Raw genomic sequence first — 13,240 nt, forward strand, 5'->3', positions numbered from 1 at the left:
CATTCCAATTCTCTCCTTTGTTCTTTAGGAAGAATTCTTCCTGCTGGTCTAGGGATACCTTCCCTCACCTGAAGTTTCAGGATTCATGTGGCTGCCTGGTAGGTTTCTGCATTTTTTGATCTTTTTTAAATAAAAACCTTAAGTGAAAAAAAAAAAAAAAATGGGCTTACTCCATCTGTAAAATCTTCACTTTCCTTATTCAAGTTCCTGTGACTTTTTGATTCACTTGATTGGCTGTTCATCTGACACTTAAATAGAATCAACCCTTTCCCCTTACTCACTGCCCACTGCTCTTGGTCATGAACATCCCCACAGGCATTCATTAAGCAAGCAAATCTTCTTTAGTTATTAATGAAACCCAGAATAGCCCCCTGTGAGGTTATTTCCGAGAGCTAGATATTAAAAATGAAGATACCACTTAGCATTTCTAATATGGTTGATTTACACAAAAACAAATGGAAGTACTTTACTAACTAGTTCCACTATTGATGTGAAGGCCATAGCTCCCTATTCTGAAGAAGAACAAATTGGAATTTATTTGGAAAATGAATTGGGACTCATCTCAAAGGAGACCTCAAAATCTGATTAATAAAAGGCATAGACCTGTTATCCACAGTTAACAAGAGAATGTGGCAATCCTGATTTACCTAAAAAAAAAAAAAGGAAGATTTAAAAAATCTTCATTGAGTGGAGAACATGATTTCAGGCTTTTCTATGTAATGGCCCACAGACGAATTCTTCTTAACAGTTTGGTGACTTAAGAAAGTTTGCCTTTAGAGGGCTTGTTCAGCTTTCTTCTCTTAGACAAAAAAAAAAAAAAAAAAAAAAAAAAGGTCAAAAAGGTCAGCTATGTTTGGTGTCCCTTTGTAGTAACCAGCTAGCCCAGCTATTTTTTGCTCATATTTTTTTTCATAATTATTTGCCTTTCTCTGTTGTTTCTTTCATGCACTCATAATACTTCTAATGTTTCACACCATGCGATTATTCTCTTGATTTAATCATTCTATTGTATCAGTAGTTTTTTTTTTTTTTTTTTTAACCAGCTTACCCAAAATTTATTGGAATTGGATTGGGTGTTAATGGTTAAAGGATAAATGAATAAATATTAGGGGTTTATTTGTATAAGCCTCAAAATATAAATTCATTCCCATTCACATGAACTGCAAGATTTTAGCAAAATGTATGTAAGAATGAAAGGTTTCATCTGAAAAAGTTTCATAGCCAAATAAGGTTTGGAAGTGCTAGTTAAATCAATATTAAGGTTTTGGAAGTTCTGGTTAAGGCAGGTCTGTTTGCCATAGCTCTTCAATAAGCTGTAGCAATGTGGGTTTGAATTGGCAATAGGAAAAAGAAGTGCAGGATAATCTGCAAAGTATTTAACTAATTTTTTTTGTGTGTGTATGCCAGTCATTTTTTTGTTTTGTTTTGCTCATATTTTTTGAGTCACACTTTGAGAAACACTGGTCAATTGATTAGAAATCATAGTACCTCAACAGAAAAGGGGTTCAGGTGAGAATAATAAAGGCCCCAAGGAAAGGGTATTGCTCCTTGGGGTTGGTTCCAATGAAACACTCATGAAAGTACATGGAAGGTGGCCCACATCCAAGGTCTGTTCTCAGATCCTTAGTGATCATGTTAAGCCAAGTTAACTTTCTTTGGCAGAGGGCAAAATAATGCTCTCCCTTTAAATTTATGTGTGCCATCCAAAAGTCCTGGGTCCACAAGGATGTGTCTGTTTCCTCACATTTCAATGTATCATGGCTCTTCTAAACCCACAAAAATGTTCCATGGGTACATGTTGTTCTCATTATTTGGAAAAGACACCACTAGGAAGGCTACCAGTGAATGTGAACTGAGCAAGCTCTGAAGAATATTCAGGAAGTTTTAGGACCTTCACTCTTATGAATAACAGCAACCATATGAACAGCTACATACAGTCAAGAATGTATATGGCCTTATACTCAGGGAGAGGAGGGGGCATTTGTTACCTGTGGCTACTGTAACAAATGTTAAATCCACAGGGTTACTGAAACCCACATGCACGCACACGCGCGCGCACACACACACACACACACACACACACACACACAGATTTATTCTCACACAGTTCTGGAGACCAGAAGTCTGAGATCAGTACCAGTATTATTTCAGTCTGAAGTCTGAAGTCAAGGTGCTCCCTCCAAAGGCTGGAAAGGAGAATATGTTCCTTCACTCTTTCAGTTCCTCTGGGATTCTGTCATTCATTGTCTTCTGGCCACATGATGCAGTCTGTCTCATGGTCACCTTAAAGATTATCACGTCAATCTGTGAGTTAGGTAATCGAGTTTGGCTGTATTATGTAGCTCTACATTCTAGTTTAATTGGCAGGTAGAGGTTGTGTGTATTTGTGGTGTAGAACATGATGTTTTGATGTTTGTATATATTGTGGAATGGCTAAGTTGAGCTATTCTTGAAAGAATGCATAATTAAATAGATTGACTTGGCCATTCCACAGTGTATCACTTTTCCTGTTTTTTTTTTTTTTTTTTTAGGTGAGAACAATTAAAATCTATTCTCCAGCATTTTTCAAGTTTGCAGTCTATTGTTCTCAGCTGTAGTCCCCATATTGTACACTAGGTCTCTTAAACGCATTCCTCTTGTTTAAGTTTTGTGTGCTTTGACCAACATCCTTCCATTTCCCACACGTTCCCTCCTCCAGTCTCTGGAAACCACCATTCTACCCCCTATGTGTTTAACGTCAACCTTTTTAGATTTAACATATGAGTGAGAATTTGGCTGAACAACAACTTACAACAATTCTTCTTCTTAGTGTCTTTCCTCAAGCCTTGTCATCAAGAACTTAAGAGAAATATCCTGAGCATATACAACCCTTCTTACTTTTTCATAGTTCTTTTGTGCATTTCTGAATGTAATGACAAACCCCATGCACAGGTAGGGCTGTTTTTATTTCCATTTTGCAAATAAGAAAACAAGTTTCCAAATCTGGAATGAAAGGCTTAGAGTCGGTCATTTCCTATTTCCATTGAATTATTATCTCCCAAATTAGAAGCAAAGTCCATATCCATATAGTCTGAACTTGTCTGAGGTCAGGTGCGTAGCTGTGACCACTGACTCCCACCTCGTTTGTGGTCATTTCTTGATTCAGATGTGGTTCTAGCACTCTAGTCAGCTGCCAGGAAAGAGCTGTTTGAATTCTACTTTAGACACTTATGAAAGAAGCACATGCCTTTGAATTCTCCTGCTTATCTCCCTCCCACTAGTTACCTCTGACTCTCTTTCAGGTTCATCAAACACAAGATCACCCCAGTGAAAACATTTCTCTCTTTTTAGTTCTTACAAATCTGCTCAAACTTACATACAGAAAAGGATTTGAAGTTCTCAGATATAATTGACTGCACAGGTTGCAGTGGAATTCTGGCACAATTCTCAAATATAGGAGACTCTTAGAGAGATTTTAGAAGTCAGAATGTATAAAAGGCTGAAGATAATTGATTAAAAACCGAAAGACAAAAAAAATCACATTTCATTTAAAGCAATGATGATAAATTGGTTTGTGGGTTATGGAAACATTTCTATTTTATCCTTTGAAAATTATTACAGAAGTGTCCAAATGGAAGTGCTGGGGCTCCTTACCTGACCAACTGCCTGGGCCACACCCTGCTCAATCTCTCAGGCTTCAATGTGGAGCAGTACTTGCTGATGCCATCTGAGAAACCAAGGTGTGTTACAACTGTCCCTCTATCTTTTCTATTGTCTTTGAATTATAGTCCTGCTCCTTACATATTGGTAATTGATTTCTGCAGCCCCAAGGATGCCAAAGCTTGCAGAAGCTCAAGTCCCCTAGATAAAATGGCATAGTACCTGTATATGACCTGCATATGTCCTTTTTAATACTTTAAATATCTAGATTACTTAGAACTGATACATTGTGAATGCTGCCTAAATAGTTGTTATACTGTACTGTTTAGGGAATAATGACAAGAAATAGAAGTCTGCACATGTTTAGTACATAGCAATTTTTTTCCTGTGTGTTTTCTATCTTGGTTGGTTGAACCCATGTTGGTAGGACCCAAGGTTATCGAGTGCCAACTGTGCTTTGGAGAACCTATTGTTTCAAATGTTAATGTTCATGAACTCTCAGAAGTCTAATACTCACCTTGGTATTCATAAAAATTCCAAAGATATGCTGTGGGCCTTAATCATATTCCTCACTGCTGGCTTTCCGTCTTTGAAGCATTGGGGGAAATCATATCAATTGAGATTACATCAGTGGTAGAGGCTGGGGAGCCAGAAGCAGTTTTACTGCTTTAGGGAATTCAAGCAGATGAGTTAACAGCATAATGAAATAATGGCCTCTTTTTAGAATTCCCTATACTTTGCCACATCTAGTATGGGCACCTGGGTACAAATGGTATCTTAAAATTCCTTTGGGTGATTTTGGGTAAAGCTTTTGCTTTGTGCTGATTTTCCTTGAGCCTGAGGAGGTGAATTCAGAGAAAGGGATGGAGGGCAGAAATGAATAAGAAGTTTTGTTTTAAAATCTCAGAAGCATTCACCTCACTGTCAAATTTCCTAAGCCTGCCAAATATAATGCATTGTTTCATTTAGATAGGCTTCCCATAGATGGTCCATGTTGCCTGAGATACCTACGGCCCTCTGTCTCCTCTTTGCCCTTGTCAGACCAGCATATCCTCATCCTCCTGAACATCAACCTTTTCTACCCCAATGTGTTTTAACTGTGTCTCTCCTGCTTCCCCACCTTCTAGCATCTATAAAAATGTCCTATAACCTCCAGCTTCCTTTTTTAACCCTGATGGTTGATTTTTTAAAGGTAGGATCTTTTGTGCCCAGAACTTAGAATAGTATCTGGCACCTCAAAGGTGCTCAGTGAGTATCTGTTGAATGAATGAGTGAATTTAACTGAGCCAGGTAGGAGTTCATTTGTATTCCTTTGCCTCAATTTTTGTAGCAAGTAGAGTTACCATGTATAGGACTGTTCTCCAGTCTCCTTCTATCCAGAGAGTGGGGGACAGTGTTTAATATGTGCCTTTTTTAATTTTCTTTTCTTTTCTTTTTTTTTTTTTTAGAGAGAGTGAGAGAGAGAGAGAGGGAGAGAGAGAGAGAATTAAAAAAAAAAATATTTGTTAGTTTTTGGTGGACACAACGTCTTTATTTTTATGTGGTGCTGAGGATCGAACCCAGCGCCCGGCGCATGCCAGGCGAGTGCGCTACCGCTTGAGTCACATCCCCAGCCCCATGCCTTTATTTCTAGTGTCAATTATGTTTGAAAGTTTAATAAATGTCAGATACCATGCAGCCTATGGAGATAACAGAAATTAAATCTATAATTTCTACCTAGGAAAAGCTCACAGAGCTACATGAAAGATAAGGTAGTAAGTAGAAGATTTTTAAAAAGGGTGGTAATTGATATAATATATGGGAATGTAGGGTACTGGGAGAATTCAAGGAGGAACATCTCACTCAACTCTTGTATTCAGATGCCTTCCTGACCCAGGTGAGATACGAGTGGTGAATGAGAGGAGTAGAGTAGGGTGGTCAAACCAGGGTGGCTGCACTATCATGATGGTCCAGGTAATCTTAAATAGTGTGCTTTTTGAGGAAATGACCTTGATTAAAATAAATTGCTGATGATCACACCATGTGCTTGCATGGAATTTCCTAGCAAGGTGGTAAGTTTTGAGAAATATACTTGCTAATCTAGTTCTACTCCATAAGCAGTGGCCTCCTTGGATGCTGGAATTGGATAGTCACTTCTGCAAGCAGGTGCCTTAGGCTGTGTGGTTGGTCATTCTGCAGATCAGAGAGGTTCAGCTGGCCATGGTCCTAAGAGCGCTGTACCTCTTGTGGTTGGTAACTAAATACCCTCTGGGTAGAAGTCCTGGTGCCCACTGATTAGAGCACTAACCCCATGTTTACTTTTAACAGGCTTGGAGGCTGGTCTTTTGGAGTGCAAGACCCCGGTGAAATTCAAGATGTGATTGCAAACAAGTCGAAACCAAGAAATCTGGCAAAGGTAATTTTTTTTTTCCTTCCAATTTTAGAAAGTATTTAGGAAAATTAAAAATCCAAATAGATTTTTGAGTAGTAGTAGGGGCTGGATCAAATCCTAATGCTTTATGTGAGTAAGAATAGTTGTATGTAAACATTTCCTTGAGAGAGGAAATGAAATTTTGTACTTTAGATTGTGTGGAAATAGAGCAAATAGGTTCCTGTTTTTGTTAAGTCAGGACTTCATCTAATAAGACCAACACAAGTCGAAGGATAATCTACTTTTAAAGATATCATAGTTGTGATAAGTAGAAATGTCATTACTGTCCCCAGTGGCCAAAAAATTCTTTTATGCATTGCACTTTAATTCCTTATCTTCCAAAAGGCTGATGGACACAGAGGTGACATTGAGAAATCAGCAAATACACAAGAAAGCTCAGAGGACCCCCAGATTTTCAAGCCCTGTCAGGAGTATCCTATTAATTAGGTATAGGGTTTTTTTTTCTTTCTTTTTTTTTTTTTTTTGGAAATACAGAAAACAAGTGTCAAGATTTGCCAGGTGTGAGAAACTGGGATAGAGGAACATGCTTTTATCCACCAATAGGAATGCAGAATTAGTTAATAATACAGATTTTTCCAAGGGAAAAAAATTAACACAATCTTGAACTGGGGAAAGCTGAAAAATTTAGTTTTAGTCTCCATGACTGGGGAAATAGTTTGGTGTTCTACTAAGAGAGAAATTGGAAAAAAAAAAAAAAAAAAAAAAAAGCAGATTGTGGGAGGAAAGTACGTCCACTGTAAGAGAGTGCTTGTCAGTCGTGTTAGGACATCAGTGTGGAAATGACCAAAAGTCGCTCATTTCTATCATGTGGGTATCTCATCTGCACTTCACCTTAACGTAGAATTAATGAAACTGATGATCTTCCCAGAAGAGACCCTCCAGGTATCTTTCCATACACAGGTCCTAATATGGATTAACCTGGAAATATGGAACCTGGAAAAGTTAATCCATATTAGGATCTGTGCATGGGAAAGTTCCCTCAGGAGAATAAAGACTCCTCACATGTACTTCACAGTGTCATTCCTGATGAAAATTTTAACAGTCAACACTTTAAATATAATCCTTGAAGAAAATTCTACATTATAGTGTGGACAGTTCAAAAATCTCTTCTTCAGCAAGGTTTGTTCAGATCTTCCCCCTTCCTCATCCTTTTTTAAAGTTAACATACGTGAGGAGATTTATAGCTTGGTGTGAAAATATCATTCATAGCTTACTAGACACCCTGAAAATACACTTGCTGGCATAGATTGGAACATGTGTAGCCAATATTAAAACGTGCCTGATTTGTAGAAGGAATCTATTGCTTTCCTCTAAGAATATTTTTGCTTTTTATTCTCTCCAAATCCAGACCCTCTTTATTTATAGTGGGTGGTTGTGTCTTTGCATTTAGGTGCTCAGGGGCCACTCATTCATGTGTTTCCCTGACACCTGTTCTGTTTCACATTGTTTTGATTGTTTTTCCTGCACCAGCATGCTTGAATGGGGACTTCTGGAGTTTTCATTGTTTGACATGTTTTTTTTTTTTTTTTTTTTTTTTTGCCAGGCACAAGCATGCAAGTGAATTTTATCTGTCTCTTTGGGGAATGAGCTTTTTTCCAGGAGGGCAAGGAACTGATATTGCAGGGAGGTGTGAAGGGTAGTCTGTTATCTGAAAAACTCACTGGATGCTGGTGGTGGCTGATGACCTATCAAATGATTACATTAACCTTTCAGTAATTAATGACCAGCCAACCTTTTCCTTCAGACTCTCGGCTATATTAGTAAGACATAGATGATATGATTTTCACAGTCCTTCCGAAGGAAAAATGGAAAATTTGCATATGAATATTCTTAATGTATGATTCATTACACTGTAGAATGTCTCTCATACAAACTTTCCATGAGTTATGAGTCCTTTCACTCACATTCTGAATGTTTAGTTTATTCAATTTAAACACTCTTTAGAACATATACACTTCTCATACAATGACCAGATACTTTGCCTCTCTTGTTCGCCCCCCCCCCCCCACCATACATTCTGTTCTGCTTGGAATTTTGCATGTGAATATCTTCTGAGTAATTTTCTTTTCTTATGTCTGCTTAGTTACTTTTCTGAGGAGCCATTTCTCAGGACTCCTGCAATAAAAGGTCTACTTTGAGGTGGCATAATATGTTCCTAAAAGCAGATTAACTTCCTATTTCACTCATTAGACATTATCACTACCTGATGTAGGGACCAGCAGGGAAGGAAATCCAACAATTTATTTTCAGAACACAGTCCAATTTTAGAAAACTGTTCTTTAGAGGAAAAAGGAAAAAAGCAAGAAAAGCTCTTTCATTGAATGAGGCCAGATCCTACATGCTAATTTTAAGTTCACCAGACAGTATGCATTGCTTAAAGAATTTAGAAAAGCACTCTCAAGTAAAGTCAGTATAGAGAAGAACTGATACAGGGTCTCAAGAACGTGTTAAGCCTGTTTCCTTGAAACTCTGTGAATCAATCATTTATTGCCAAAATGATGCTATAAACAGCCACAAACCATCAGCAGCATACTTGTGCTTATTGGGTTGGGCTGCTGTGAGCTTTCTTGGCAGGGCCTTGGAGTCCCAGCTGTGAGATGATCCTTAGCTGGTCTCTGGTTCTGCTTCCTGACACTCTTCTTCAGTCTGTCACTGTCACCCTAACCTCTACTCCCTGCCAAATGCTTTCTCTCCATCTCCCTCCAGGACTACATGTGAAAAGGATATTTGTAACTATGCCTTTGAGCAAGGTTTCTACTTGCCTGTAGGAAGCTGGACTCTAGGGCCTGTTTGCTTTTACTTTGAGTCTAGCCTGATGGTATTTCTTTGTTGGGTCAGGGGTATTACTCCCTGCAGAGCACTCTAGGCCTCTTATATTTATTTAATTCAGGTCCACAAGCCACTTTCTTGATTCTTGTTGAAACAGGCTGTTCTTTCTAAAATGAAATTGGGCAATATCAGGGTACTAGGGAGCAATACTTCCTAAGTTCCAGGCCCTTTTGCCCCCCTGAGATGATCCTTAAGCACCATTATTCTTTTATGGTCTTAAACAAGGTCCTCACAGCCATACCCTTAATCTTTATTCTGAAGCCATATATTTCAACATTTTGCCTAGAAATCTCCAATCCAGTTTTTTGGGGCATAATTTCTATCTCCTATTTTCAAAGTTTTCATAGGTGACAATTTTACCAAATGCTTTGATACTATATAATAGGGACCACTGTAGGCTTTTACTGTCATTTATTTGAAAAAGTTTTCTTGCCACTTGTTTTCCAATCATTCCTATAGGTTTTCTCATCTATTTCCAAACTCCTTTAAGTGTTTTTATTTTTTAATTTTTTAAAAAATTTTTTGGTCTGGCAATTGAACCTAAGAGCACTTTACCATTGAGCTACTCCAGCAGTTCTTTTTTGTTTTTTTATTTTGAATCAGGGTGTCACTCAGTTACCTGGATTGACCTCAGTTACCTGGATTGACCTGGATTTGTGATCCTCCTGCCTCATTCTCTTGAGTCACTGGCATTACAATTTGCTGGGACTATAGATGTAGGCCTCCTGTGCTGGCCTCTACGTATCTTTTTGTTACTTTCTGTTGTTTTTGTTATAACAATATCCCTCCCAGTGCTAATTATTCTATCAGTTATCTTTTCTCACAATAATGCTCTATAACAATAATTACCAACTTCATAGACCTCGACAATAGACATTTATTAGCTGATGGGTCTGGGAGATTCTTCTCCTTTAGGCCCGGTCGGGCTGTTCCTGTCTAGGAATGAGCATATTATGTGTGTGTGGTTGGCTGGCTGTTGGCTTGAGCTGCAATGATGGTTGGTGTTGTAATTTAAAATCTTTAAGATGGAGAGCATCCCTTTTATGATTAGAGGAGACATAGGATGAAAAACAGGTATTTTATTATTTGCAGGCCAGAGGACACATGCATAGAGATGAGGGAGTGAAGAGGTAGGGCAGGGGCCTGGGCCAGTGCCTTTGTTGGGTCTGGAATATTACCCAAACAGGTTTCCTACAGGGGGATATAACTGGTGGGTTCAAAGCAAGCAGGCACAAGTTCTAGGAGGTCACCCTGAAAACTGGTCACTGTGGCATATTTGCACCATTCGTAGGGGGATATGCGAACGAGGGGCTCAGTTAGGTATGCTGTATCTCCTTGATTTTTTTTGTTCCATAGGGAAATAGTCACCAGGAGGAAGATGTTTAAGGTAGACTTCTGAATCACCTGTGTTGAGAAAGTGAGAGGAGGTACAGAACCGGAAACAGTGTTGAAATTGGCAGAGCCTTCCTTCTGGCCTGAAAGTGAGGCTACATAAAATTATAGAAATGAACTAGAGAGTGTGTGGGGTGCTCAGCCATGCCTCTGTGTCTTACCTCCAGTGGGTCAGTCAGCCATGCTCCGTAGCAGAGGCACAGAAAAGGTTACAGGAACAGACCTGTGTTTTCAGAGCTTGGCCAGTATCTGTGGATCAAAGCCCGTTGTGGGGCTGAACACAGAGTCAAGAATGGGAAATCATGAAAGTCACATGGCAGAGGGCAGATTAATGAATGGTAAGGAACTGGGGCCATTAAACCATCAACACAAGCCTCAGATCCCAGAGAGGGTGAGGCAAGAAAGGCCGAGAAGGCAGGTTCTGGTCTCCCCAGTTCTACTCCACCAAAGAATACTTTAGATACTTTAGATACTGCACTTTAGATATGATACCATTGTATTGTGTTATTTTTTAAGTGTAAACAAATCACTCTGATTTTAAAATAAAGATTAAAACAAACAAATGAAACAAAATTTGAAAGCCCCTGATCCAAGGCAAAGACTACCATTGTCTCTGCTATTTCTATCTCCAACTAATCAATTAAGGGACCAAGATTTGCATGGTAGAAGGTCATGGGCAGGGTAAGTGGGAGATTTCAGATCCAAAAGCAATGGGTTTTAGCTGTCCCTTGACTCTGACCAAAGTCTAATTTCTGTTGATTTGTATCATTTCCAGAAATATGGGATCTATCCAGGTGTATCTTAGGGGATGTGATGTAATGGTGAGACCCCAAGGGATGATGGTACAGAGTTGTGTGGAAGACTCTCCCCATGTTGAGTGAAAGAGGTGGACGTACTTCTGACGTGTGATGTATACTCTCAGTTCAGTGTTAACTAAAGGACTCGTATTTTCCTCTCCTTTGCAGAATTGTAGGTTTAAATTGCTTTAGGAATTTTGGGGGGATCTCGTACAATCCCACACTCTTTAGTCATAGCCTTGAAATCTCAGAGTGTTCTGAGTTCTATGATTAGTAGTTCTCAAGCTGTAGTCCTTCTCCTTGGAGTTTGAAAGATGATGGGCAAGGATTACTCTATGAACCTAAGAAAATATTTGAATAAGGAGATTAGCAATGTGAAAGAGATGAGCGGGTCTGTTTTATGAATTGTTTATGAAGTGGAATGAGAAAGAGTTAGGGAATATTGTCTTGTGTAGCAGGATTTTTTTTTAATGACACGAGCAATATTTAAATTACTCAGCTCTTCCTATCAACACAATAGCTATCAGTCAGGATCCCACTTTAAAAATATTTGGGTTGGCAGGCAAGTGACTCGAGGACTGGTTCTTAATTTTGGAGAAACTTCTGTGGAAAAATTCGATAGCTTTTCTGTGAATTAACTTTCTGTGGGGTAGCTTTAATTCTTCAAAATGGTTTGTTACAAAAGACAGGATTGACTAGAGAAATGAGCTCTTCATTCACTTAAATTAAGACCCACATGCGCTGGTTGATTCTTTATATTTCTTGAAGTTACCATGCTTTCCGGACCAAGCATATATTTTTCATTAAAATATTGATATCTTGAAATATAGGTAGTGATAGTTTGATCAGTATTTTTTATGATACTTATTATGCCAATTTTAATAACACCATCTTTCTCTTTTTTTTTTCTTTGTTAACTTTCTCCTATCCAACAGGCACGTGGCTGTATTCTCCATGCTCAGCAAATGTTCAATTCGATTTATTTTGAGAAATAATGTTCCACATTCAGTTATTAATTTGAAAGTAATCATTTTTTCTGATCATCTTCCATGCTTTTAATTTGCAGGTCAAATTTCATTAGCTTACCAACTGAGAAAGAAAAAAATGATGGGCTTCAGTTCCTTTTTCCCCTGTGAGACTATAATTATAGAGCAACATTCACATTTGTTCTGGGGAAAATGAACCTATTTTTAGCTGTAAATTATATGCTTGAGATAAATATAAAATTAGCAGACTAGAATTGACTGCTCACTGTCAGCCACGCCAGGACGTTACTTTGAGTCCTGCATTCAGGTGCTGTTGAAGCTAATTGACACATGCATTCCTGGGCCCCAGAATGGACTTAAAGAATAATTTCATGAGAGTTATTAAATTATTTCTCTTTTAGGTGTGGTATAATCAGAAGGGTTTTCACTCTCTACCCTCCTACTTAAATCATCTAAACAACATTATTTTGTGGCGACACTTACCCCCTGCTGTGGACTGGAGACAATACGGTAATGTTATTTTCATGTATTATTAGACTATTTTCCAGAGAACAATATTTTTTAAAAATGAAAGAAACAGAAAAGGTTTTGAATAGGAAAGTGAAGAGTGGGAAGGTAGCAATAGTCAACCAATGTGTAAAGATATACAAATTGCAGGCTCTCTGCTTCTGTGTGTATGTCATGAAACGTTGAGTCTTCTTGAAACTGTGACCTCATCTGCAAGACGAGGTGAGCCAAAGGTGACTTGAGAGTTCTCTCTTCAAATGATTCTGTGGCTTTCACATCTTAGAGAAGCAAGGATGAATTCTCTTTTTAAAGACTATTGTATGGAATTCTGCAGTGTAGAATACTATCCACCCCTCTGTTTTATCATCAGGAAAGTGATTTATTATGGGCCCTCAACTCATCAATTATCTATGTTGATCACTGACTGATTACTCATGCTTTCTTATTTTAGTAAATGACACAGATCCATTTCTGGAATCTGGAATTAATTTATTGGTTTAAGAGCATATTGGTTTTACTTGAATAGATAAAACTGTAATTTATCAAGTTAATTCAGTTTCTTAGGAAAAAAACCAGGAAGGAGAGAAACAGGAAATATAAGCAAAGATGGGCCTTATCCATTACAATTTATTCACAAAATGCATTTGTTGGAGCATTAA

The 13,240-nt window shown here is 38.2% G+C and overlaps 1 protein-coding gene across 1 annotated transcript in view; it reads left to right on the forward strand.

Annotated features, from left to right (window-relative positions):
* Positions 1-13,240, forward strand: part of Abca13 (ATP binding cassette subfamily A member 13) — a 427,810-nt gene that overhangs the window by 266,587 nt on the left and 147,983 nt on the right. Inside the window, exons 45-48 of the mRNA XM_076864534.2 lie at positions 29-98; positions 3,601-3,719; positions 5,947-6,034; positions 12,476-12,584. Coding sequence (XP_076720649.2) covers positions 29-98; positions 3,601-3,719; positions 5,947-6,034; positions 12,476-12,584 — 386 coding nt within the window. The remainder of the gene's footprint in view (positions 1-28; positions 99-3,600; positions 3,720-5,946; positions 6,035-12,475; positions 12,585-13,240) is intronic.

This window comes from Callospermophilus lateralis, chromosome 1 (genome assembly GCF_048772815.1).
Source record: "Callospermophilus lateralis isolate mCalLat2 chromosome 1, mCalLat2.hap1, whole genome shotgun sequence".
NCBI lineage: Eukaryota > Metazoa > Chordata > Mammalia > Rodentia > Sciuridae > Callospermophilus > Callospermophilus lateralis.